The sequence below is a fragment of the Periophthalmus magnuspinnatus genome, chromosome 4, assembly GCF_009829125.3.
Source record: "Periophthalmus magnuspinnatus isolate fPerMag1 chromosome 4, fPerMag1.2.pri, whole genome shotgun sequence".
NCBI classification, from domain to species: domain Eukaryota; kingdom Metazoa; phylum Chordata; class Actinopteri; order Gobiiformes; family Gobiidae; genus Periophthalmus; species Periophthalmus magnuspinnatus.
The window spans coordinates 28,385,230-28,412,158 of record NC_047129.1 but is presented as its reverse complement, the minus strand read 5'-3'; the positions used below and the strand labels follow the sequence as shown (position 1 = coordinate 28,412,158).

At 37.5% G+C, this 26,929-nt stretch overlaps 2 protein-coding genes across 2 annotated transcripts in view; one reads left to right on the top strand and one right to left on the bottom strand.

The window, feature by feature from the left end:
- Positions 1-13,170, bottom strand: part of LOC117370210 (cytosolic phospholipase A2-like) — a 29,470-nt gene extending 16,300 nt beyond the window's left edge. Inside the window, exons 1-10 of the mRNA XM_033965598.2 lie at positions 12,860-13,170; positions 9,381-9,463; positions 8,809-8,890; positions 8,059-8,207; positions 7,867-7,980; positions 7,175-7,212; positions 6,003-6,147; positions 1,772-1,908; positions 863-1,085; positions 251-365 (exon numbers count right to left, since the gene is read on the bottom strand). Of these exons, the coding sequence (XP_033821489.1) occupies positions 251-365; positions 863-1,085; positions 1,772-1,908; positions 6,003-6,147; positions 7,175-7,212; positions 7,867-7,980; positions 8,059-8,207; positions 8,809-8,890; positions 9,381-9,398 (1,021 nt within the window). The 5' untranslated portion in view covers positions 9,399-9,463; positions 12,860-13,170. The remainder of the gene's footprint in view (positions 1-250; positions 366-862; positions 1,086-1,771; positions 1,909-6,002; positions 6,148-7,174; positions 7,213-7,866; positions 7,981-8,058; positions 8,208-8,808; positions 8,891-9,380; positions 9,464-12,859) is intronic.
- A 1,128-nt stretch (positions 13,171-14,298) lies between these two features.
- Positions 14,299-20,411, top strand: LOC117369980 (prostaglandin G/H synthase 2-like). The gene is made up of 10 exons (XM_033965321.2): positions 14,299-14,432; positions 14,939-15,055; positions 15,150-15,293; positions 15,399-15,542; positions 16,191-16,372; positions 16,476-16,559; positions 17,188-17,434; positions 17,948-18,234; positions 18,719-18,866; positions 19,976-20,411. Exons 1-10 carry the CDS (start codon positions 14,372-14,374, stop codon positions 20,386-20,388), a joined length of 1,827 nt encoding a protein of 608 aa, XP_033821212.1. The 5' UTR covers positions 14,299-14,371; the 3' UTR covers positions 20,389-20,411.
- Positions 20,412-26,929: the final 6,518 nt, after the last annotated feature.

Genomic DNA, 26,929 nt, shown 5'->3' with positions numbered 1-26,929 from the left:
GAGAAAAGATGTATTTCTATTTCCATAGACATGAGCAGATGATGCCACTAGGCAAGTTAAGGGTCAGATTATGGTATAAGAACATCCAAAAATAAAAAATGCAATGACGTATTGTGGAATATTCAAGGCAAAGCAATAATATCTCCATGGAGACAAGCAGGTGATGGACCCTCCACAATAAAGGCATAATGTTACTGTAGTGTAATGTGCAATTTATAATGTAATGTGACAAAACGTTCCGATTGTGTACCTGCAAACATGAGCTCTGAGACGTCAGGCTTGACATGCAGACAGGTGAAGAGAGGGAGAGGGCTCTGAGCCTGGTCCACTTTGTTCTGAATGTCACTCAGTTTGATGTCCATCCTCTGGGGAAGAAATACAATACAAACACATCAATAAGGGGCGTGGCGAAAAATGTACATGCTGGTTGTGTTGATTATGCTATAATTTCAGTCAGAGGGCAGTAAATAATATTAAATTAAAGTATTCACAGTAGAGGGAGTTTGGAGGCTGAGTCCTGATTTTATGTGACACTGGAGGAACAAATTCGACCATTTTCCAACCATTGTGTTAAATGTGACTAATTCAAAGCCAGACTTGCTTATATTCAGGAAATTAACGTTGTATTTTTATTTGCTTTTAATAAGAACCTAGAAAATCATTTTTTTGTCCAGTTCTTATTCACACAAAAACATGCAAACTGGTAAAATCCTGCAGCTAAGACAGTCCTGACCAAGCCTAACTCAAGATCAGGAGATTGGTCCTCGGGTGCCGCACTGCTCCTTACTGGTTTCCCTAGCGGCACTGAAGAATGGGACAATCAAGTGTACCTTAACTCAGTTATTTCAGATCTAACTCTCACCGCAGGTATAAGAGTCTCTCCAATGAGCATCCCAAATATATCAGTGAAGGTGACTGGCTGTCCCATGGCCTTCTTGGTCCACAGAGCTTGGATGTAGTTTCTGATATGTTGGGGGAGTAGCAGCCTGAGTGGATTACTGCTCACTCTTTTCATCAATTCTCTGTTGATCTCCTTAGGGCCCTTATTTGGAAAGTCCGGGTGTGAGTAGAGAGTGGACATGTACCTACAGGTATGCACAAAGACAATGGAAAGAGCACAAATTAAAGGGAGTAACTTCAGCAGATTTAATACCTAACAACATGATCAAAGTGTTACACCAGTATCAGCCACAAGAAAGGGGCAGGGTGGGAGTACATTGGAATTTGGCGCCCAAATGCTTCAGGAAAAAGTAAACTGAAACTGATTTACATAATAATGGAATATCCAGTACTTTATGAATTCTAGCTAGACAGGATAACTTGGTATTTTATTGTTTTACTGTTCTTTGCCTATGTATCATATTAGCTGTATGTTTGTTTTTTTAGGTGAAGCACTTTGGGGCAGCTGAAGTTGCTATATGAATAAAATTGAATTGAAGAGTGGGAGTGATACTGACATCCCTCTTTATAAAAAAACAAAAACAAAAATACAGAGCGATATCAGTTTGGATTCTGGACAGAACACTCTCCTACCGTGCACCCCTAAGCCCCATACGAGCTGCAACTAAAACTATGGATTTTAAAAGGCCAGAACATTACAATTTGTTCTCAATTGATCAACCAGGATAAATAAAGGTAAAAAATACATTAAATAAACTTGCAAAGAGCTTAGAAATTGTAACACCATTGACAAGATTCATACTTACTGGAATTATTTGGTAACTTCGTTCAAAATATTACTAAAGAAAAAGTTGAGTAATTTTAGACTGACCATGTGGATCCAGACAGCCCTGCGATGTAGGTGGCACAGTCCAGGACCCCAGACTCAAACAGGGCCTTCATAACACCAGAGAACCCGACCATGGCCCGAAACCCACCTCCAGACCCCGCTATGGCGATCACAGGGACCTGAAACACACAGCAACAACAGTGTCATTATAAATTAAGTTGTATTATGTAACATTTCTGGTGGGGGGGTCTGAGTGCTTAGTCTATTAGTCTATTTTCTGGCTAAAAAGTTTCATACAGTAGCTTCAAACGTATAAACAAGGCGGTGTAGTCCCTCAATTGTCCATCAGTGGTCCAATGTATGGTCCATTTTCAATAAAACGTCAAAGTGAAACTGGATTGCAGCAAGTCCAAAAACAGATGATTTCCACTAAAACATTCTCTACATTAGCTTAAAAGTTATGTTTCTTGCATTTATTCAATAGTGTTTTATTGGTCAAAAATACCTTGAAAAATTCTATTCTATAATTCTATTATTCTATAATAGCACTGTTTGGTCTCACACTCTGTTATGGATCCAATGTGACTATTTCAGTATCGATACCTGTTTACACAATAGACTGTATATTTAAATGGACATAGCTAACCTGCTAGTTGCCACGTTCCAAGTAGAAAGTTATCATGCGCACTTCCGGTTCCATGGACTGTGGCTCCAATCCACTTTACATTAGAAAACAGTCATCCCTCCTTTCGCAACTACTTCTGTCAGAGTCATCATTTTAGCATTAAAGGGTTTGTATTAACCCACTCTACATGATCCTGGTGTTTTTATTTCCCTATTGTGTCAGTAAATCTAAATATAAACATTAATAACAGACAAATCAGGCGCCTTTTTTCCCTGACTTCGCTCCCGCTAGCATTAGCAACAGGTTTGATTGACAGCATTGCTAAGTGCCCGTGCACTGCTAAACCAGCGGTGTGGGTGGGAGGGGCGTTACCTTCATCAGTCTCACTTCAGATTGGCTCTTCCGTTGCTATGATACTCGTGGTCAAAATTTCAAATATAGAACTTGGCTCCAAATTCATCCCTACACCTCAATGAGTTTCATTGTACTGGATCCGAAGGCTATAGGTGCCAGGGTCACACTCACTTAGTCCTCTTCTTTATACAGTCTGTCTTTTCAATAAGTTTCAATTTGAGTTTTAGAATTGGTTAATACCATCCATTTTTTTATGGCCTTAACCGCCAAATCCCACTTAGCAGATACATGACCTCCTTAATCACATAATTACATGTTACAAAGCATGAGGCAGCATTCTCACTTTTGTTCAATGGCATTTTTGCGGCTTGAGTAACATCCTCTTCTTTCAGGATGCCTTCAATTGCATCAGATTTTTTTCAAAAATTAATCTAGGCTTGGAAATTACACATATTTTGTAAGCTCTATTGCAAAATGACTTCCTTATTTCACTGGTTGTGCATTCATTCATCAAGCAGCGTCTAAGTTCAGACAGGGTCAGGCCTGTACAGATAATTACTATATGGACATGTGGTTCATTCATTCATACATGTGGAGTTTTTCTGGATCAATACTTATCCTGTGCACCTTTTTAATTATGTATCCAAAAAAGTTATTTATTCTTTTTTCCTATTCCACCTATGACAACATTTGAGCAGTGGTTGGTCGAATAATTAATAGTCCTGCACCCATTTTTTTCCTCAGTACAGATACATTATATAAGCAGCTTTTGAGTCCACAATGTACTGTCTAATTATAAAGTACTTTATTGACCGAAGATCAGGAAGTACACTATGTAGCCATTTCTTTTCATGACAAGTCGAGATAGGCACGGTAGCTGCTCTAACGAACTTCTTAGCACATACTGTAGACACGAGCAGACCTGGTGGGAGGTTATAGCCAAGAACAAGCAGCTAAAACCACAACAGTGAGAAAATGAAACTCTGAGTCATGGTTAACGACACAGTGCAGCTCCAGGCTTCAGCTAAAGTTATATGTGCTGTACTAAAAAAAATATATATATTGAAATAGCTTGAAGTCATAACTAATTTTGATAAAAGAAATAAACAATATCCACTGCTTGAAAAATAAAGAAAAGAGGGCAATTTGGCAGGATGGATTTTATGGATTTTACCTGTTATCTGCTGTTATTTTTACAAGGCAATTTTTCTGTCACTACTAGCACTTTGTCAAGCTGCCATACTGCTGGTAGTTAGTTTCTTCATAGTGCAAAAACTGTTCACTCAGTTAACTCCAGTGAAAAGAGGATTTTTAACTTTTTTACTTTTTAACTAAATCACTTTTTCAAATTAGTCGTTAGTGATCAATAATATCAGAGAGCAAGGGTCTCGAACCTGCATGTGGTCACTCCCATAGAGTGTAAATAGTAAATCGACATATCTAATGTTGCTAAGCGCCCACTCCCTTCAACAGCCTCACTCCGGATTGGCTCTTTGGTTGCTATGATACTTGAAGTCGGAATTCCTAATATGAAACTTGGCTTCAAATTTGCCAGTATAACCACTAGCCTCGACGAGCTTCATTTGACTCGAGCCGAACGCTGTGGGTGACGTCGCACTCACTTAGTCCACTTCTTTATACAGTCTATGGTCGCTCCCCACACTTCACTATTGAAATGTCGACACAACTGTCTGGGGTGAGGTCCAAAAATTACTGAAGTAACCTTAGAACTCCCACTGTTAATTTCAAGGTTCTACATCAGGGGTCGGCAACCTGCGGCTCCGGAGGCTCTTTCATCCTTATACTGCTCTGTGTGGCTTGGGAAAATAAATTTTAAGTATTTAATTGAAGTGTATTTTATTTGTGTTAGTTCTTTTTTATTGTAGTTTAAATTGGAAGATTATTATAATCTTGAATTATTAAAATAAAATTATATTTTCGTATCTTTCGTTGCTCAAAATAAGTGTCACAATGTTAAAAACAACACAGCTCACGCCTCACAGACACAGCTCACAGTCCTGCGTAAAGACACAGCCCTGATCTTCAGACTCTGTGCAGGAGAATCTTCTCCGACGTAACTTTCGCCCCTCTCTAATGACGCGCTAATAAGCTTGTCTGTAGATAAATCCTAAAAATCCTGATAGGAAATAGCCACAGAAATCTATTTGATGTATGTAGTAACAAGTATATTATATCTGTGATAGATCTGCTTTTGTCTCCGCGATGACGTATCACGTTTAACATATCAGATACGTCGCCCAAAAGTAGAGCCACAAGCGAGTGAAAATGAGCCAAAACAAAAGTCTTTGGAGAGATTTTTAACAAAGGAGAAAAGGCCAACTAAGGAGCCAGAAGAGGAGACTACGACCTCCAAGAAAAAGAAAGCTGAATTTAACAGACAACACCAGGAGTCCTACTTAAAATATGTGTTTGTCGCTACAGGTGATTCTCACGGGCAGAGTCCGATCTGCGTAATATGTGGGAAAAGCAAACGAGGCAATGAAACCTTCAAAACTGCTTCAGCACAGGAGACTAAGCACCTGGGATTAAAAGATAAGACCTTAGAGGCTTTTGAAAGAAACTTCGGAGCAGACTAGACATAATCACACTGCGGGTGTCATTGTCTCTCATCACTCCTCGATGGGACACCTCATCCCAAAGACACAAGTGCAGGGCTCCCTCTGATGCAGCGATTTGGTGAGTTATATTTTTTATGCACTTAACTTATTTTTGCCGTATTTATCAGCCACGTGTCAAAGGCTTGTCCGTAAAAATAAAACTACATTATTCTGTTACATTATTATTATAATTATATACAATGTTATCTTCATTTTAGATGTCAAAAAGTATTTGCGGCTCCCAGTGTTTTATTTTCCGTGGAAACTGGGTCCAAGTGGCTCTTTGCGTGTTAAAAGTTGCCGACCCCTGTTCTACATGATGCCCGGTTAAATCAATAACACCCTTGGAGCAAAAAAAACATTAATTTGCCTGATCTTCAAGCTTGTAATGGTGGTTTTCAGATTTTATAATGTGATGGGGGCACCAGTCAGTTTTCCCTGTTGATTACATTGTACTTCGCCATGAAATATCCAATAGTTAAATTCACAAATGTTTAACCTAATGATCTATTGTTGATGAGACGCAAGAACTCTCTGTATTACAATAAAGAAAGGCTTTTTAACCTTCATTTTAGCTGTCCTGCCATCTGTATTAAATGTTATTGGCCAATAGAATATTATGATGTCATCTGAAACCCAGCCGTTGCGTAAGCCTTTAATGTCGCGTAGTAGTCACCTCATGTGGCGAGCTGGGCAGGTGACGTGGCTTCTCCATGTCCAGTAGTTTCTTGATCCCGAGCATCACTCTTTCTCTGCGTGTGTGTCTGAAGTCTTTCTCTTTGTCACACAGAGCCACACTGAAGCGCAGGTCCTGGTTTGTGCTGTGAAAGTTAAACATGGTGGAGTCAGGACGGGGAGATACGGATAAAAAAATAACAATAATCAGCTACTTTTTTTGCAATCCATCAAAAATGTGCCGCAATGTTTTGGTTGAGGTGAGGAAGTAATAGTACAAATAGGAAAGCGCTGAAAAATGTTCTACCAAGAGAAAAACAGATGGAAATGAGCATCTTTTTCCTTTTTATAATCAATTTACACTCTTTTTTTTTTTTTTTCGTATTGATCCATCACAAATTTCTGTTTTATTTGAAATTTTTTGAATAAAAGCAAATTAAAAAGGGCCTTTCAGTATCAATTTTATGAAACAAAACTTTGAATTGGTTACATTTAACACAGTTGTATTTGTGTGGTTTCAAATCAAACATATCTCTGGACGGGGTCAAAAGGACAGTCGATGTCCTTTTGAAACTAGATTTAGTATTATCATCTAAAACTAAAACAATAGAAGTAAATAAATAAAACTGACCAATTCTTTTCTGCATAGTTTCATAAACAAGAGCCTTTTTATTATCATTGTGGTCTCCAAATTGGTTTCTAAAAGTCAAGTTTGAAGTTTTAGTGTCATGACAACACAACAGAACATTGATGAATGATGGATAACACACTGACCTTTGTTTTAGCTTGTTTTGTTATCTAGAATATTCAGTGTTTGTGTGTTGTATTTGTATCTGTAAGAAGATCCTGTAGTGTTTATATCTCGTTCCCACAGTGCAGATAAGATCAGTCTGAGAGTGGTTAGCATCAAACAGGAGTCATGCCCTTTCTGTTATATTCACCGCTCTTCTTTCCACTATTACAAAGCTCAGAGGAATGATCAGCATTTTAAATTGTTTGTTAAACGTTGAGCTGTGATATGTTTGTATGAAACCTTATGCAGATATTATTTTGCATTACAATGAGTCACTCGCAAAATTGAAACATCTAATTTTAGCTGGAAATTCTTTTGTCTGTGATGTTAAGATGTAAAATTATATAAAAAATTAAATAATAAAATAAAACTATGCTTACCAGATCTCCAAAGACATTTTCAATTGTACTTTGGTCACCTGTAAAAACAAAACAAAAAACATACAAGAAAAACATTTTAAAATTTGAAATACTTGGTGGAATATGTGGAGCCCACCACCTGCTTGTTTTCATAGAGAATGTTCCACAGTATGGCATTTAATTTGCCTCAGTAGACACTACGACCAGGCAATGTAACAGGTCAGATCTGTGTAGAGGCAAGCCTGCTCACAGTAAGAATGCATGTTGTTCAAGGTATTTTTTAGCAAAAGAAACGCTGAATTCAATAAACTCAAGATGTTTAATGTCATATTGTGGATTTTTAGACAATGCAATAACATTTCCATGGAGACAAGCACGTTTGGACACCCCAACCAAAAAGTTACATGGCGCACCTTTAAACAAAACTGAGCATAAACAACATACACACTTTAATCTGTGGCTTTAAATATGAAAAACCATTTCTCTAAAGTTTGGACGCTGCTCCAAACCACATGCTTTTATTATCAAAAGACTCTTTGACAATTTGAAACATTTGGATGTCAATTTGATTTAAATCTGATTAATTGCACAACCCAGACTGATCTTTTAGTCCTTATATTTATGTTTCTTTACTTTGACATAAGATTGGAGGTGAAATTAACACTATTGAACCAGTTCTTTGAGCCTTAATTAAACAGCTGATAATGTCTTACTTTGCCGATAAGGAAAGTCTCTGTCTTTGTCTCCCCGATTGTGAGTTTGTTCAACTCATACGACGCTGTTCCGAGAGTCTCGTCCATCACATAATTGGCGTCCATTAGAGTTATCTGGAAGTATTAAGCAAATGTAGTAATTCACTGATTTGCCTAAGAGACGATGGTAATACAGCAGAATAGGGCAGATACCTCCAGGACATTCGGTTGGTTTGGGTCGAGGATGAACTGGAAACTCTCGTTCCATTTCGGGTTGATGTCGTTGTCGATGTGTTTTGTTTTTCTTCTGCTTTCGGGGGCAGTGGGGATGAACAGCTCCACGTATGGGTCTGGAGTGTCCACTGGAATAAGAATAATAATAAGAATAATGTGTGTGCATGCGTGTGTGTGTAAAGGACTTGACTACATTGAGATTTTCTAAATATTCGCTCCATACTTGATGGTTTTAAGCTACAGGAGGAAGTGTCTTGCCTAAGGACACAATAATAGTATACAGTGTCCAGAGCAGGATTCGTGCCACTCACCTTTTTGATTGCAGGAAGTACTTTAACCACTACCACCATTTTTAAAGTCGCAATCCATCAGAACTGTGTTGAAAGCTGCGAGCCATGTGTAGCTAGCAGCCGCACATGTCAACAGGGTGAATACATGTCCTAACGTATTAACTTTGAAAGGAATCAAAGTTGTGAATGTTAAAATGAAAATGTTTGGATATGTGCTGAAACGTGCCCGTGGATGTCTTGGTTGAGGTTCAAATATTGCATAAAACAACATAATATAACCACAGATGACGCAGAAATACAATCGATATTAAAATCTGCAAAACAATAAATGCAATATTGTCCATTTTCCAACAGGCTCTAGACGTGTGCTTTCGTGCCTCATTATAATTTCATGTATAAAGTATATAGTCTTAAATATATAGCCTCAATTCATACTCACATAAGTCTCCCAGTGCTCCTTTTGTCACATTTTCTGCTCTGACCACGGTGACTGTAACCTTATGAGAAAACTGATGTTCCACCTATAGAAAAGCATATTTATGTGTTAGTATAGTGTGTAACTTAACACTCTAAATCTGCAGAGAAGCCGCACATCTGAGCTTTAGGCAGGTTTAAGCACGTCGCATGTTCATATGTTCTCTATAAAACATGTTAACGTTCGCTGCCTGTCAAAGTCTGTTGAAACAATCCGGGTTATATGCACGGGGAATTATGAGCTGTTTAGACAGTACAAGCCTCTCTTTGTCTCCACGGACACATAGCTGCAGATTTGTAGGTTTATACTAAATAAGTAAAGAATGTTTTAACTCACAAATCCAAAAAAATGCACGACTCCTCATGAGATATGCAAACTAACAGAGGTGGATAGAGTAGCCAAAAATATGATAACGATACTCAAGTAGAAAGTACAAAGTCGTGGTCGTAGAAATTACCCAAGAAAATAAAAAAAAATAAGTATACCATGATGCAAAAGCTGGAATTTGAGGCCAGACTGTGTGTCCAAATACTTACTATAATGTTAGAAGCCATTTCTTAGGACTTCGGTTGATTTGCGTTAGAAGAACTTGTCAGTCAAGAAGTGTAGCATTTACAGACTGCAAAAAAAATAACAGGGGAGGTTAATTGCATACTGAAAGATGGCAGTTTTAAATATATAGTTAAAGGCAAGTATCCCTTTATAAATTATACGAGCTCTCCTATTCTCTCTAATTTGACATAATAAAATGGGTCAATTCAACTCATGTAATTGAAAAAATCCAATTACTCTCCAAAATAGGTATCCAGACGTGTCATGACAGCTCATTTTGAAGTGCAGCATAATGGCATATTACAGTTGAGATCTGTGGAGAGGCGAGCCCATTCAAAATGCATGTTTTGAACACGTACGCTTGAATAAATGTGAGATGGATTAACGCCATATTGTGGAAGAAAGTAGAAAAGTTACACAATGCATTTTTACACGCATTGGTTAGTTATAGACGCACTACAGCTCACATGTATAATAATAATAATAATAATAATAAATAATAGTCATAATAAATAAATAAATAAATATGTGGCCAATGATAAGACAAAATTTTAAAGTAACTGTAATTATGACAAATGTTGGTGTTCAGAGGTTTCAAGTAGAGATGCAAATTTTGGGAAGAAAAAATCAACTTGCTGTTTCTCCGATTGTGATTATGTTTGCAAAGTTTTTAAAAGCACGATTCTGATCAGACTGTGTATCGTAAACAACTCCAAGAGCGTTCATGTTTGAGAGAAAGCTGAAATATCCCTGAAATATAATATAGCGTTCTGTGAAATATACCCTATGTTTAAACAGGGGCTAAACTACAGGTAAAACAAGATTATTCTACAAAAACACGGGATTTTTGTTCTTTGAAGCCTTCACCATTTCATAATTGTTCCAGCTCACATAGTAATTTTGATTTGACTGTGTTGTACTGTATTGTGTAGCCCTCGCACTTTCAACAAGCTATGGCAAAGGTCGTCCATCTCTATAGCAATTAAGCAATTCATCTCAATTTATTACATCTTTTGAATGGGCAACAGTTCTAACAGAATCAGGAAGAAATAATTTGGCCTAGACCCATAAATATCCATGTTGCAACAGAGGTATCAAAGCCGCAACAAGGCATGTTAATACAGAGCTCTGCTGAAAGTGCTGAAGTCTGGAGATAACAGTAAAACTTTTCTTGCCCGGCACAGCCAAGAGGAAGTGATCCGCCACAAAACCATGATAGGGACTTAACCAATAGCACGACAGTTTGAGGGAGAGGTCAGCAGAGTATGCACCAAACACACATATTATTCTAGTAAGCTGGGTGTAGTTAGGGCTGAGTCATATGATAAAAATATATGCTATATGTTTTTATCGTTTTTGATGAGTTAGAATATTTGGTTTAATGTTATTTTGACATATAAAATGATAAAAATAATACTATTCTGAACATAAAAATACAGACTTTTAATCAGCGCCATTTAACACACAAAAAAAGTCGCTTCAGGAGACCCAAGCTGATGATTGAGAAATGACTGATTCAATTAAAAAGGGATTAATGGCCCATCACTATTTGTAGTTATGTAATATTGCTTCATAACATAAAAAAAAAAAAAAAACGGTTCTCCAATAGATGCACTATAACACGTTTCTGGTGGAAGATCTACAGCATTAGTTAGACTAGCATGGTATTGGCCAACTTATATGTCAGATCTGTAAGAAGAATAAATGTTTTGCAAGGTATTTCTTAGCAATAAAACAGCCATAATTGAACAAATACAAGGTAGATAAGTTGACTTTCCATTAGAGAAGTTACACAGCACAGCTTTAACAACAAACTAAAAATTCTTATAAGTTATTTTTGTTCACCAAGAGCTTTCTGCTTGTCCTCCTAAAGCGCACTTATCAACACAACCTCGGCATGTTGATTAGAGACTGGGCAATAGGGGACGGAGCATGTGATGTGTGTAATATCCAGTATATCAAGGTCAGAGAGCTCAGATGCTCAACAAAGCGTATTAGAAATGAGTGGTCCGACAGCACGTATCCCCTATGTGTGCACATGACCAGTCACGTAGTTCATCAGTGGTCCAACTTTTAGAGAAGCCAGGTCATTCTGCCCCCTGTTTCCGGACACGACAGAGAGAGGAGAGGAGGAAGGAGGCAGCAGACAGTAATGCCATGGTCCTGCCTGTGCCAAATCTACCCTCTGAGCTGAATGGGACGGATTTTCATATGAGGACACAAAATGAGACAGTCACACAAGGGAAACAGTGATGCAAAACAGCTGCGGGAATTACAGCTTTAGGAGCCAAGCACTGACCAGCTGGAGCAGTCCTGTCTGATTCAAGTCAATGTTTTAACTGTTTTAAGTTGCTGCTACTTGAATTTAGATAGGTATATAATATAGGTAGTTTAGTGAAATAAGTATAAGTAGTGAAAATAAGTCTATGCCCTTGTGGCTGGCTTTGGATTTTGGTAGTGGGGTAATAATGGTTAGAGTTTCTTTTATGATTCAGGTGTTTCTGAAATGTCAATCTTGTAAAAGAACAGTTAAGGGTGCGCCATGTCACTTTTCTGGAGAAGGGTTTGCGAAATGCATTACCTGGAATTTTCTATAATATGACATTAAATATATATCAATCTCTATGGAGACAATAAGGTGGTGCCATCAGGGCCAAGTTACGGGTTTGATCTGTGGAGAAGCTCTCAGTATTTTTTAGTAGACGTTTTTAAGTAATAAAAACAGACATTGTTTAATTGAGTAATGCTACTTAAATATATTTGATGCAATTCTGGGGCAAGCAGTACAAAAAAATGAAGACAAAAAGGTAGCACACTGCTCCACCAGAAAAGCTACATAGTGCCCCTTTAAAGGCACAGCTGACAATCTCTCAAGGCCCAGGACTTTATGAATGAAAGTTCATGTTGCCATTACAAGTGACACCCACTGATGACAATCAATGAGGTTACCTATTCAGTGGGCAGCAGCTGCAACACAAAACTGGCTTAAAGTGCTATAAACTGGTTCTGCCTGATTTGTATGGAGTGGAGTTGAGTTCTCAAGAGCCAGAATAAGGTCGAATCTGAGGGAGACAGTGCAAAAACAAAGCATTTTAAACAAGACAAGTATATCAGGATTAATGTGTCTGCAGTATTGCCATGTCAGTAAAATAGTAATGGAATATTTGTGTCCATATTGAATACCTGATGGTGTATTACGCATGACTTATAGAAAACACTTGTGCATTTGTTGATTGCTGGATGTTTTCTTAAGACAAATCTACATTTTTACACGAATTATGTGAAAAGAAACTACTCTCTTCGGACAGTATTTAATGTCTTTTATTGTTCCTCGTCCATTAAGTTCCGTAAAGTTGAGAGACTTGTGAAACTGCAACCTGAGTTTCCCTCGCGCCCTGGTTGCGTAAAACTGAACACACAAACAGACACACACAAACAGAGTCAAAGTTTGAAGTAAACTTACCTTAAGCGTTTTGAACTGGGTTATCCTTAAAAAAGTCCTCATGCTGTCCGTGGTCATCGCTCCAGCGGTGGGTAGAGGTGAAGGAGGAGTCACCCAACAGATCGGAATACGCACGAAAACTTGATGACAGGTCTAACAAAAAACACACAATCCTCCAGTGGAAAATAACACAGTTTGAGCTAAAACGTACATTAGTGAGTTAAACAGTGAGTAACGAGAAACTCCGTCAAAAGTCAGACATTGACTCAGCCTTGTTTCCTCCACTTCTCCTGCGCGAGTATCCACCTTGTCCCGATCCGCCGCTGCGCCCCGCATGTGCGCTAGAGGGCGCTAAAAGCAACACGTTTTTGAGCAAATGTCTTAAAAGTGTAAAACGAGCTATTCATGGTAACAAATCACGCTCAGAAAGGGACTCAAAAGTTGATTCATACCAGGAAGTTATAGTTGGTTTATTGATTATTACATAATACTAATACTAATACTAATAATAATAATAATAATAATAATAATAATAATAATAATAGAAAAAAAATCATACAATCAGGCTATACACAGAATATATGTTTTAAATTCTTAAAGTAACAATTTTATTTTTATTTTTTTTAATATTTGTTAAACTATTAACAATAATAAAAAAAAGAAGAAGAAGACGAAGAAGAATCAGAATCAGAAGACTTTTATTGCCATAGTCTGTGAACACAGTTCACAAACTAGGAACTTGATTCGGTGAAAAAGTGCAACATAAACACACTGAATAAATACAAATACAAATACAAATAAGGGCATGAAGACGAAGTAGACGAAGAAGAAGAATATAATTAAAACACGTTTTATTGAACTAGATTAAATGTCTTTCTGTTATTTGTATTTAAAATCATATAATTCATTTATATTTCCTCCTTTACGCAAATATTTAAATATGTTACAGTTTAGTAAAGTACATCACGCTTAATAATTTGCTTGAAATATTGAACATCCATATGAAATACATCACCCTTCAGTCAAAGTATAAGTATTTTACAAATCCCTGTTAAATATATATAGGCTACTGTCATTTCTATTTAACATAAAGTCTTCATAATTGCTTTTGGGCAGATGTAAAGATGGGATAGTGCATTACGCATGTTGAATCGCTTGAAATAGTGAACATTGATATGAAATACATCACCTTCCAGTCATGGCACAGGTATTTTACAAATTTATATTACCTCATGATTTATCTGTGACCATGAGTGACAACAGCTGATGAAGAAAATGTAGTAAGATTTGAACGTGAATCGAGTTAAATTGGGCAAGAAGATATAATGAAGAGATGTGTGGCACGCGCTGAGACACTGAGGAAGGGGCGGGGCGGCGTAGTGACGTAACCCTGGCCTCAGTGTATAAAATAAGTGAACAGGTCGCGTGTCCACAGAGCACAATTAGAGAAGCGAAAGAGAGGCAGAGAGAAGAGAAGAGAGGAGAAAAGAGGAGAAAAGGAAACCAGACATAACTAGAAAAAGTATTTGGAGTATGTACAAACTCACAGCCGCGGTTCTGCTTTTTGCGCTTGGCGTTCTGGTCTGCGAAGGGGGTAAGAAGAACCAGCTTTTTCATTTCAAAATTGCAAATTGTAGGCTTAAAGTTTAAAATGTGGACTAGATAATGCTTCAGACCTGCTGTTTACACGTGTTTCTTAGTGCTGCCTTGTTTTGTGTAGAAATTAAACCCACTGATAACTTATCTTAGATTGAATGGGATTTATCTATTTTTTTGTTTTACCAGCATACTATTTGCTTAGAAGACATTTGGGCATCTCTAATAGAATATAATACACTTTTAATCAGCTTGGTAGTGGTTTAGCCATTGTATTAACTCAAATTTATTTTACAGATTAGGTTTTGATTTAGCTATTTGCCATTATAACATAACTATTACAATTAGCTGGTTTAAACTACATCACACCAAATACTGCATTTGTTTAGAAGAAATTACATGGAAGGAACACTTTATTCATTGTAACTATAGCCTAAAGATGTTTGCATATGGTGTTAATTGATTTTCAGACATTGTATTAAGTGCTGTGATTGTTTTTTCCAGGTAATCCGTGCTGTTCACAGCCATGCCAGAACAGAGGCGTCTGCATGGACGTAGGCACAGGCGATTATGAATGTGACTGTACACGGACAGGGTTTTACGGTCAAAACTGCACAATACGTAAGTAGTAAATTTACAAAGAAATACTGCAAATTAATGATGTAATAGATGTAATTACAGGCTGTATAACATACCATCTTTTGTCACTTTATAGCGGAGTTCATGACCTGGCTCAAAATTACCCTCAAACCTTCGCCTAATACAGTGCACTATATACTTACACATTTTAAGGGTTTCTGGAATATTGTCAATGGAATTTCATTTTTACGGAACGCCATCATGAGCTACGTCCTCACATGTAAGTTTGACCTACATTTCAACTTCCTTTCAGACAAAATGACCTGGAAATGCTGTATTTTTTGAAGCAATTGTATTAACTACTACTTTTTATCCATTTCTACAGCTCGTTCACATATGATTGACAGCCCACCAACCTACAACGCGGATTACGGGTACAAAAGCTGGGAAGCCTATTCAAACTTGTCCTATTTCACCCGGACACTCCCCCCTGTTCCGGAGGATTGTCCAACACCGATGGGAGTAGTAGGTAAGCGCACATTACCATCTCCTTGTATTTCCACCTCTTTAGCTCTGAGAAAACCAGTTCATTCAGATTCTTCGTAACTTAGTGAAGAGTGTCTTGTTGTCATTGCGTCACAGGAAGCGTGTAGTGTATATAATTATCCGTCTGAATAGATTAGGCGGGACAATGTGTTACATCTCTAGCGACCAAATTAGAAACAGCTTTTTAATTTATAATAAACCGTGCATAAAGTTTAGATCATTTGAATGGTGATAATTAGATTAGATCATATAGCATTGTACTGTATATTGCATAGGCTAACCACATATAAATGTCACTTTGAGGGTGCGAGTTTGATCTCATAGTAATTTGTACTTTATAGTTTAACAAGTACAACGTTACTGTGTCTATAAAGTAAAGGTAAATCTTATTGAAATGCAGGTTTTGGGTAATTTTATCTTCAGAGAGCAACTGACTACACGACTATTACCTGAGCTTTTTAATCCAATGAAGTGTATCCTATATCCTGTCTATTGTCATGTCTATATACAATAAAACACTCTCTAGTCATTTCATTTGACCAGTCGCTATTCCTTATCCTCTGGCCTTAACCACAGTGAAATTGTCAACTTGTATTTGTCCTTTATAACTGAATTTTATGTTTTTTCATAGGTAAGAAGGAGCTGCCCGATGCAAAGGAATTGGCAGAGAAGCTATTAGCCCGCAGACGCTTCATCCCAGACCCACAGGGCACTAGCCTCATGTTTGCGTTCTTCGCTCAACATTTCACACACCAATTCTTCAAATCTGACATGAAGAGGGGCCCTGCTTTCACCGAAGCGCTCGGCCATGGGGTAAGTTTCAGGAAATTTGTAACGAAATATGTAAATAAAGTTATATCTCTTATGAATAAATAAAAACAAAACATAAGATGGTAATAGTAGTTTTGTTTTGCAGGTGGATCTTAGTCACATTTATGGAGTTTCTCTGGACAGACAACACAAGCTGAGACTTTTCAAAGATGGCAAACTCAGATATCAGGTATGTATCTAAAGATGTGGTTACACTGGTCCTGGTTTGCTCCTGGTTTTTAGCCTACTTTAGTCCTGATGTAGACTTGCTTTGGTCCTGATCTAGTCCAGATTCAATGTGTGGAAACGTTTAAAAGGGTACAATGTAAATTTTTTGGTAGTAAGTGGAACAAATAGCAACTTTTTTTTAAACAGAGGAAGTAGCCAATAATATTTGTGATCGCTCCACTGGTGTTTCTTGTTCACATGATGGTTTATTTTGACTGTAATGTGAACTGGGCTTAACAAAGAAATTGTTATGTGTAAAAAAGAAAAAGCATGCTAGTCTTTTTAGGTAGAGGGTCTTGAAATGCCTTCAAATGTTTAACAAAATGGCTTTAAATGTAGTTATCTCCATGGAGCAAATCGAATAAATGAAGGATTTATCGTTATACAAGAGTGAATTTTTGAGTTTTAGCATCTGGTTATATGCAACATTTGGATAAGTTTTGCCAGCATTACATTTTCTTGGACCCTACTTGGACAACTGAGGGATTACATAGAGCATCTTTAATACATTTTTATATATGTTTTTATTTTCCTGTAATTTTTTTAGCTACACAATCTTGTTTACAATTTCTTATTTTTTCACTTCACAGATGCTGAATGGTGAGATGTATCCCCCAACAGTGAGGGACGTTGGTGTGGACATGCACTACCCCCCACACGTCGCAGAGTCCCAGCGGTTTGCAGTGGGGCACGAAGCCTTTGGCCTGGTCCCTGGGCTCATGATGTACGCTACGATCTGGCTGCGTGAGCACAACCGCGTATGTGATGTACTAAAGGAGGTCCACCCTCACTGGGACGATGAGAGGATATTCCAGACTACAAGACTCATTCTGATTGGTAAGTTTACTCATATACATACGGAATACAATACTACATACTTTACTAATATTTCAAAGCTGATACTGGTACTAAGGTAAAGTTCATACTGATTTTGATACAACAGTGATAAGGCTGATTAAGGTGTAGGTATTAAAAAGTGTAATCATATCCTGTGCTCTTATGCTAGTTCTCATATTGATCATATTTAGGCTATTTTAAACTATTCAGGGAAGTTCCAACTTTGTCATATTTCTGTGGGTTTATTTCAGTTCAGGTTCAAAGAATTTAGATTAGTTTTAGTTTTATTTACTTAGTAAGTGAAACAAATTGCAAATGGTTTCACAGAGGAAGTAGCCAATAATAGAGAAGAAAATGCATGCTAGCCTTTCAAGTCTGGGGACCATCAGCCTTTTGAATAGGAATTAGTCTATATTTATTTGAATATGTTTATTTAATAGGTTGTTTTACATACACAGTAAATAATAATAATAATTTTTCACAATTTAAATTTAAATTTCTTTTTATTTGCAGGTGAAACCATCAAAATTGTGATCGAGGACTACGTGCAGCATCTGAGTGGCTATCACTTTAAGCTCAAGTTTGACCCCGAGCTTCTTTTTAACCAGAAATTTCAATATCAGAACCGCATCTCCTCTGAGTTCAACACCCTGTACCACTGGCACCCGCTCATGCCCGACTCCTTCCACATCGAGGAGAGAGACTACAGTTACAAGGAGTTTGTCTTCAACACAACCGTAGTGACTGAACACGGCATCAGCAACTTGGTGGATTCATTTACCAAGCAGATCGCTGGACGGGTAAGGAGAAACAGAAAGAACTTTTATATTCAAGTAAAAGGCGTGGCTAAATTGTAAAAGTACTGCTGCCAGATTTGTCTTTCAAGGTTCAAGACATAACTTTTCAACACCTTGTTTTCGTCATGTAATCTTTTGACTTTTGAGAATGTTCCTCAGTAAATCTAATAAATGCAAGGTAGATACATTTAATGCCATAGTGTAGAACATGCAAGACTAAGCAATAACATCTCCATGGAGACAAGTAGGTGGCAGGCCCTCTGTCACAAAAGTCACACAGTGCACCTTTAAGTAAAAGTACTATGCATGAAAAACTTAAAATCATGATTAAGTTCAAGTATAGGTTTAAAAATGTACTCTAAAAAGGAACAGTTACTTCACAAATGTACTCAGTTGCAGTAACAGAGTAATGACAGTAAAGAGTATTATGAGTTTGTGAAATATTCGGATTGTGTTGCTAACTTTTACCTTTTAATTCTTTTTGCAGGTTGCTGGTGGTCGAAATGTCCCAGGCCCGATTCTGTATGTGTCCATCAAGTCCATTGAGAACAGCCGAAAAATGCGGTACCAGTCTCTGAACGCCTACAGGAAGAGGTTCAACATGAAGCCCTACTCCTCATTTGAAGACATGACAGGTGAGATAAGTCTATATATTTAAAAAGTAGATATATTTAGGTGAACACATTAAGATATATTGTTGTGAAATCAGATTTTAGATTTGGGACAGCATTTTATTGACAGAAAAAAATTAGAGCAGTGGTTTTGAAACTTTTCACACGTACACACAAGTAGCACTTAAGAAGATATTTGACCTTCAGAGCACTACCAGATCTAAACCAGGTCTATAACAGGACTATTCTAGGTCTAAACTTGGACTAAAATAGGACGACACAACTGCTTATTCATTTTAAACAAAGACTAAACCAAAAGAAGACAATATCTATATTTAAAATAACACATTATTTGTATACCACTATTACAGAGAGCCCCATAATAAAACTGAAATGATTGAAATTGACTCTAAATTAATCAAATATTTCAACTTGAAGAAGCTTGTGTACTATACTATTATACCTGTACCAGCGTTTGAGAATCGCTGCGCTTGTGATGAGGAATTAGAAGTTACAGTGACATTAAGAAGGCAGATGTAAAATTCATTTGGATAAAGTAAGCAGGATGTCAACACACAGAGCAAAGCATAAACATGGGTCTCTGGAGAGGCATACAACATACTACGCCTCTGATAAATAGATTCAGTAAAGGTTTCAAAGCCAGAGGTCATAGAGTACATCTAAACGGAACTTTCCATGGACAAAAAGATTGATTATTCATGGATCTGAAATGTTTATAGCTACCATTTTGAGTACTATTTTATAATTTAAAAGATGGAATATTTAGTTTTGAATTTCTAATTACCATGGCTAATATTTGGACACTCTGAAATAAACATAGCATTGCATAAACTGATTTTGGATGGATATCTATTATGACAGATAGTTGATAATATCACTAGAACGGGACAGGTTTCAGATCCATTTTATTAAGCAAAAAATAAAGTCTTGTACATGATTATATGGTGCCATTTTGAGGACCAGTCAAAAGATATAATATTCAGTCTTGATTTGTTGATTGCTATGGTAACTGTCCTAACTTTTCATCATGAAATTTATGAAAGTGAGTTCAAGTTCATTATGAAAAACTACTAGGCAACACTTCTAACCTTCTGTCCTCTTCTTTATTGTAGGAGATAAAGAAATGGCAGCCATTTTGGAGGAAATGTATGGACACGTGGATGCCGTGGAGCTGTACCCGGGTCTGCTGGTCGAGAAGCCCAGACAGGACGCCATTTTCGGGGAGACCATGGTGGAAATGGGTGCCCCCTTCTCCCTCAAAGGCCTCATGGGAAACGCCATCTGCTCCCCTGAATACTGGAAGCCAAGCACTTTCGGAGGCCCAGTGGGCTTCGACATCATCAACACGGCCTCGCTGCAGAGGCTAGTGTGCAACAACGTGCGGGGTCCTTGCCCTGTGGCGTCCTTTCACGTGCCTGATGTAAAAGACACAGGCGCAGTGGTTATCAACTCCAGCGCAGCACATTCAGGAGGCAGCGAAATCAACCCCACTGTAATACTGAAAGAAAGGACTACTGAACTCTAGTTTGAATGTTATTTTTATATTTATTTAATATTTATTTATTTTTATATTTATTATTATTTAAATTGAAAGAAAAAAATAGATTTTTAACAATTTTTTTGTATGTTTGTATTGTTATTGTTATTTATTGAAAGATTAAGTATATTGTTGCACACATTAATGACCTCAGTGTAATTTGATACTTGAAGGTTAGTTTACAGTTTAAACTGCTTTGTTGTCTGTTACAATGTTTCTTGTGTTTTCATTGATATAAATGCCTCATGTAAAAACAATAGTGAAACTGCAACATAAGATAATATTTATAGAGGATAACATGACTGATAATCTCACTGTGTTAGCCTCATTTCATTGACATTTTATAATAAATCGTACCAGAAAATGGTTTACTGTTCTGAGAAAAATCTGTCTTTACTCTGTAACTGATCACTAGAAAAAAAAGAGACTTTTGAACGATTGATTCACTTTGTAAGTAACATAGAGCAATAATTAAAATGAGATTAAACACCAAAACACTTTCAAAAATTAAATAAATTTATTTATTTGATTGGGACCTGATTGATTTGAACAGACATGACATGACAGACATGAATATAAACACATCAGATTATAGCCAAAGGCTGATTTTCATCTGTTAAAAATTGGACAATTCCTGTACTTGCACATTCCACACATTGCACATTCCACACATTGCACATTCCACTCATTGCACATTCCACACATCACATTACACTTTTGCAATGTTCCCATTAGTGCAACATCTAAAATATTGCACATTACACTCACTTCAATGCACTTTACATTCATTGCACAGACCCTATTATTTACATTTTATACCCACCCCCTTCATATTTGCCCATACACGCAAAATATGTATCTATAGAAAAGTTAAAATCCCATTGTAACTGTAGATGAGTGCATGTTTGGTTTGACCATAACCAGTTTTTCATTTGTGCTTCAAAAGACCTGTACATGAGACAAACAATAGACAAGGCTATTCAAACCATATACACACTTTAATAGCAAAAAGAGTTCAGTTAGTGTTTAGTTCCACTTTAATAACTGTCTATGTTCACATGCACAACAAAATCTATCATTATAATCTGATTTCTGGACATGTAAGATTATTCAGATTACATGTACTGCAACCACAACATCTGATGGGAGTAAACATTGGCGCCATGATCACAAAGAAATTGAATTATTTTTGCTGTTTACCTGTCATTTTAATAGTCTTGTACCTCACGAAATCAAAATCTCATAATCGGATTAGCGGCGCATGTGACCGCAGCCACTGTTACTTTGGCTTATAATTGTTGTAGTCCTTGGCGATAATGACAAAAATGATTATCCCACGCACAGAAAGAGTGCTACTCCACAGTATTTTTTAGATATCTGTCACTGAATAAATGTATTATAAATAAGTTTAATGCCATACTATGTAACATTCCAGGCAAAGCAATGACATCTCTTCTATTAATTCAACTATGTGTGTTTTTATTGCTTAAAAATACTTTGAAAAACCCACGCAATTGTGGAACATTCTAGGCAAAGCAATAACATCTTCATAGGATAATGACAAAAAATAATATCTATAATAATAATATATTTATATTTCCTTTTTTTTAATTTATCTGTATTTAAACACAGAGAGACACTTAAAAATACAGAAAAAAAAAGAAAAAAAAGTACATAAGTCCATTTAAAACATTAAAAACAAGGGCAATTATAAAGATTATTAAAGTGTCTTTGTGGCACCAGTCTGTCCTGTTTAGTGTGTCCTCGAAATGTATTCCATTTTTATTAAGCAAAATAACCAAAAGCTTTTTTTTCCATTTCAGTTCTGGTTCAGTTTTTAGGCTTAGACAATCACGAGATCTTGTATTAAAAGTTCCCCTTTAACATCAATTAACTGGACAACTGGAAGCGGCTTGGATGAGCAGCAAAACGTATTCACTCCTACAACGATTTGTGCATTGATAGATTTAAACTTCGTCTTTTACTATGGATCAAAGTTCAACAAGCAAGTGAGATATTCAGGCAGTCTGACAAGTAGTCCCTTATAAATACATTTTATACAGTGTTTAAACGTGTTCGCTGACATTTAAGTATCAAACTAATGCAGAAGTATCACTTTTTTCTTTGGAAGTTTGGAAGTTTACAAAGTATGTTTTTTTCTTTTTTATATATACTGTTAGTTCTTTCTGCAGCATTGGAAACACTTTTATTATAAACCTGATATTAAAATCATTCCCCTTCAAAATTGACTATGTGAACCTCGACTTCCAGACTCAAACACTAAAATGATCCATGTGATTAAAACAATCGTTAATGTGATGAGAAGTGTAACGGTTGACATTTGTTGCAGATCAAGATTTGAATTACAAACAGACAAAGCTCTTGTTATTCGTACTTTGAAATTTACGGCTAAGTTGCCCATGGCGACAGATAAGGATGATTATGAAATGTTTAAATGAAGTAAACAATGCACTGATATCTGCAGAAAGGCTCGTACTCTCTACAGGACAGGTTTTAGCATGACGACTGATTGTGTTATAGTTCCATGCCTGGAGAAAAAATAGTTTATGCCATGAAGGATTGTAAATAATAATACTAATAGTGCTTTGGACTTTTATAGCACCTTTCAAGTCACCCAAAGGCACCCAAAGGCACCCAAAGGCACCCAAACATAGCATTATTCATTCACCCCATATTCTGGTATATAATGTGGTCACAACTGCCCTGGGGTAGACTGAAAGGACCTAGGCTGCCATTCTGCACCGTCTGACTATCACCAACACTCACAAACACGCACCCACACACACACACACACACACCGCGTTCATACAATGCAATGTGGGTGAAGTGTCTTGCCTAAGGACACAACAACATTTAAAGCCATTAGCAGCATCTCATTCAAGAGCTAACTGGGCGTAGCTTCAGATATTAGACAAGCCCGGGCATTTTCAAGGTGTTATGGCTGTAAAAAAAAAAAACAAAAAAAAAAATGAAATCAAATATAAAATGCCATTCTGATTTCGTTCTTCTGATTCTTGATTTAATTCAGTCACATAATTTCCTGCAGACTCAGCAAAAACCTCCAACCTGGTGCACCCTAACACTCCCTCTTGGAGTAGCATTCCGGCCCTGGAGCTCTTTACCTCTCCTTAAGATCGGAATAAAACTTGCAGAGACTTGCCCCGCATTTACACGTGGTGAGGTAACCAGGCATGAACTTAACTTCTGTGGAAAAGTTCCCCAGATATCACTGTGTTCAGATGCGTTTCCTAGCAACAATGAAGACAACCGAATATTAAACTTTTAGCTTTTTTCAGTATTTTTCCATTGCTCTATTGGTGCTTTGTGACTTATACTTATTTACTGGGGTAGTTTTTCAGACACCAAACATTTACTCCTGCTTGAGTAATATATTTTACGGTGTAACAGTACTCTTACTTGAGTAAAAAGTACTTCCCAATGTAAGTCTGCAATTTCAAATTTGAGTGGCGGGCACTGCTCCTCCAGATATAATTAAATTTCCTATTATTTAATATCTATCTTTTCAAAACACCAGAGTATAATACAGTATTTTTTGTCCCTCTAACTTCAAATTATAAGATGTCAGATGTTTTGTTTGGACAGTTACGCTTATAATTTCCCAACTCAAGTAATTTCTAGGACCACCACTTTGTACTTATACCTGAGTAATATTCTTATTTGAGTACAATCTCTGGCTTTTCTCCCTTCGTGTAGTTTCATTACGGGTAGCAGTATTGTATTGGATGATGAGGGTTTTTCGTAAATGTCGTCAGATTTTATGATGTGTGAAGAATGGATCACAGTCCAAAACCAACTACAGCGCACTGACAGGAATAAAGCCTTTTCCCCGAGCTCCTGACTCCAAAACAAACGTGGGGTCGCGGTTGACGTGACCAGCAGCACATTGTGGTGAGTCGTTTTGCCATAATTTGCCTTAATTCCTCCTTGCAGTCTATTTCCCATCATGCCCTCTCACAACATTCGAATTTAATTGTGCATCATTTCTCAGTTCCATGTTACAAGATTTGTTGTCATTAAAACAGACAAAGCAGAGGAATTAGAAAACACAGTGACTTGGCACGTATAGCCTGAACATGACCTAATTGTACGTGCTGCATAGAGGGCCTTATTATTAAAGGCGCACTGTGTAACTTTTCTGATGGAGGGTCACAACCAGGGTTACTTACAGGTCAGATCTATGGAGAATGCTTTTTCAAGGTAATTCTTTAGACATATGTAATTGAATGAAAACAAAATAGATAAGTTTAATGCCATACCGTGTAATATTTCAGGCAAAGTATGAAGTGCGCGTTAGCATGCTAGTTGCTGTACCTCACTGTCAATGCGAAACTCCACAACCCGTCTCTGAAAGTTGTGAAAATCGCTTATAAAGTCATCACCGTGAATAATTAGGATGTTGAAAATGCATAAGGAGGATTAATTTTGGAAATGATCTAGCTTTACTTTTCACATTTTTTAAGAAAGTAAAATTCAGGTACAGCACCATTAATAATAAACTTAAATCTGAAACATCACGGCTATGGCTGAAAAGTGAGGACAAGGTGGCAGTCCCTCCACTGGAAAAGTTACAGAGTGCACCTTTAATCTCTTATGCATGTTTGATACGCTCAGGTCTGAGGCGGGGTATGTGTTCGGGGTATGTGTTATTGTGGTATTGTGCGGAGGTAATGAGAGGAGGCAGGCCGTGGGCAGTTGGGACCGGACCAGATGGCTGTGTGCTTTTCCTTTGTCCAGAGCTGGAACGGCACTCGGGCCCAGAGTCCAGGAGGAACGCCAAGTCGTGGTTACGTGATGTGATGCAGGTACGAGAGACTCTGAGAGACTCGATTGGGAGCAGCTAAAGGTGAAGTCTGCACGTGAACTACTGGCACAAAAGATACTGTGTGCATATGTCATAGCAGGACACAAAGACTGACTCATACAAATGAAAGGTGTGAGAAGTAGACCAGATTACACCAGTTTTAAAATCACTGCATTGGCTCCATAGGTGTGTTTCAGGATCGATTTTAAAGTTCTTTTAGTGTTTTTTTTAAATGTCTTAATGGTTTTGTGCTTTCTTATCTTTCAGAATTGAATTTTACCACACGAATCCTTCCGAACCCTGTGGTCCCTGGCAGCAGGCTCCTAGTTATTCCTAAAGTCAGGACACACTCTCACGGTGAAGCGTCTTTCAGGTCTCCTGGAGGAGCTAAGAGCCACAGAGAACGTTCATGTTCTGAAGAGCAGGGTTTTAGCTCAGATTTGATGAATATTTATAGTTTTATTTGTTTATTGTTACATGTATTTGTTTATTTATTTGGTTTATTGTTTTACATTATAGTTCTTAGCTTTTAAATTATATTGTTTTATTACTTTTAGGATCTCTGTATGTGGAGTAGTGGTCCACTCATCTGGTCTCATCTCTCCCCTGGGCCCTGGCTCACGGTGGAGGGTTAGAGCTTGGGCCTCACCTCTCCCCTGGTTCACGGTGGAGGGTTTGTGTTTGGGTCTCATCTCTCCACTGGGCCCTGGTTCACGGTGGAGGGTTGGTGTTTGGGCCTCACCTCTCCCCTGGTTCACGGTGGAGGGTCGGTGTTTGGGCCTCACCTCTCCCCTGGGCCCTGGTTCAATGGGTTCATCTGTACTCAGCCTCATTTATTTGCACCTAGCCTTATGTATTTTAGCGCATGTGTGCGTGTGTGCGTGTGTGTGTGGGGGGGTGGGTGGGTGTGTGTGTGTGTGTGTGTGTGTGTGTGTGTGTGGGTGTGTGTGGGGGGGGGGGGTGTGTTGTATGATTGTGTGGGGTTGGGCAGATGTGAGGGTGGGGTGGTTGGGTGGAAGGGCATGTGGGACATTTATTTTAACGACAGTAAAGCACATTTTCGTATGAAAAACGCTGTATAAATAAAGTTTGATTTGATTTGATTCATTTGAACATCAGTCGTTCATGTTTTCATTCACACACTCTCACTATAGTTTACATCAGGGTGACTGGTTTGACTGTTGACTGACTGCCTTGGGCATTTTAAGATTAGCTGGAGACAAGCCTTATCCTTAAACCCAACATATTATGCAAAACCAGCTTTTATAACAATCATATTTTAATGGTTTCGCTTCATCATCAGTTTAATGTGAGTTTTGGTTAATTCTTGTACGCATGAGAAATCCTGTGTTGCTTGAACGCCTAAAGAAAAAAAAAAAAATGTTTTCACCCACCCCCTATCCCTGCCCACAGCTCTGTACCTACTTGTATTTATTTGAATAAGGTCATACACAAATGTTCGGAAATGCTACATCTACAAAAATCTGCTACTTTCTATGATAAAATGCTATAAAGAGGCAGGACCAGTAGCAGAAGGAAGTGAGTGAGCCTGTTTCTGTTACTAAGCAGTTTTAGATCGATATTGTGATTGGAAATACAAAATATAAACCCATTATATGTAGGTGACATTTAATAAATACCAGATATAAAGTAAAGTACGTCTTCTTCAAATCCATATAAGCAAAT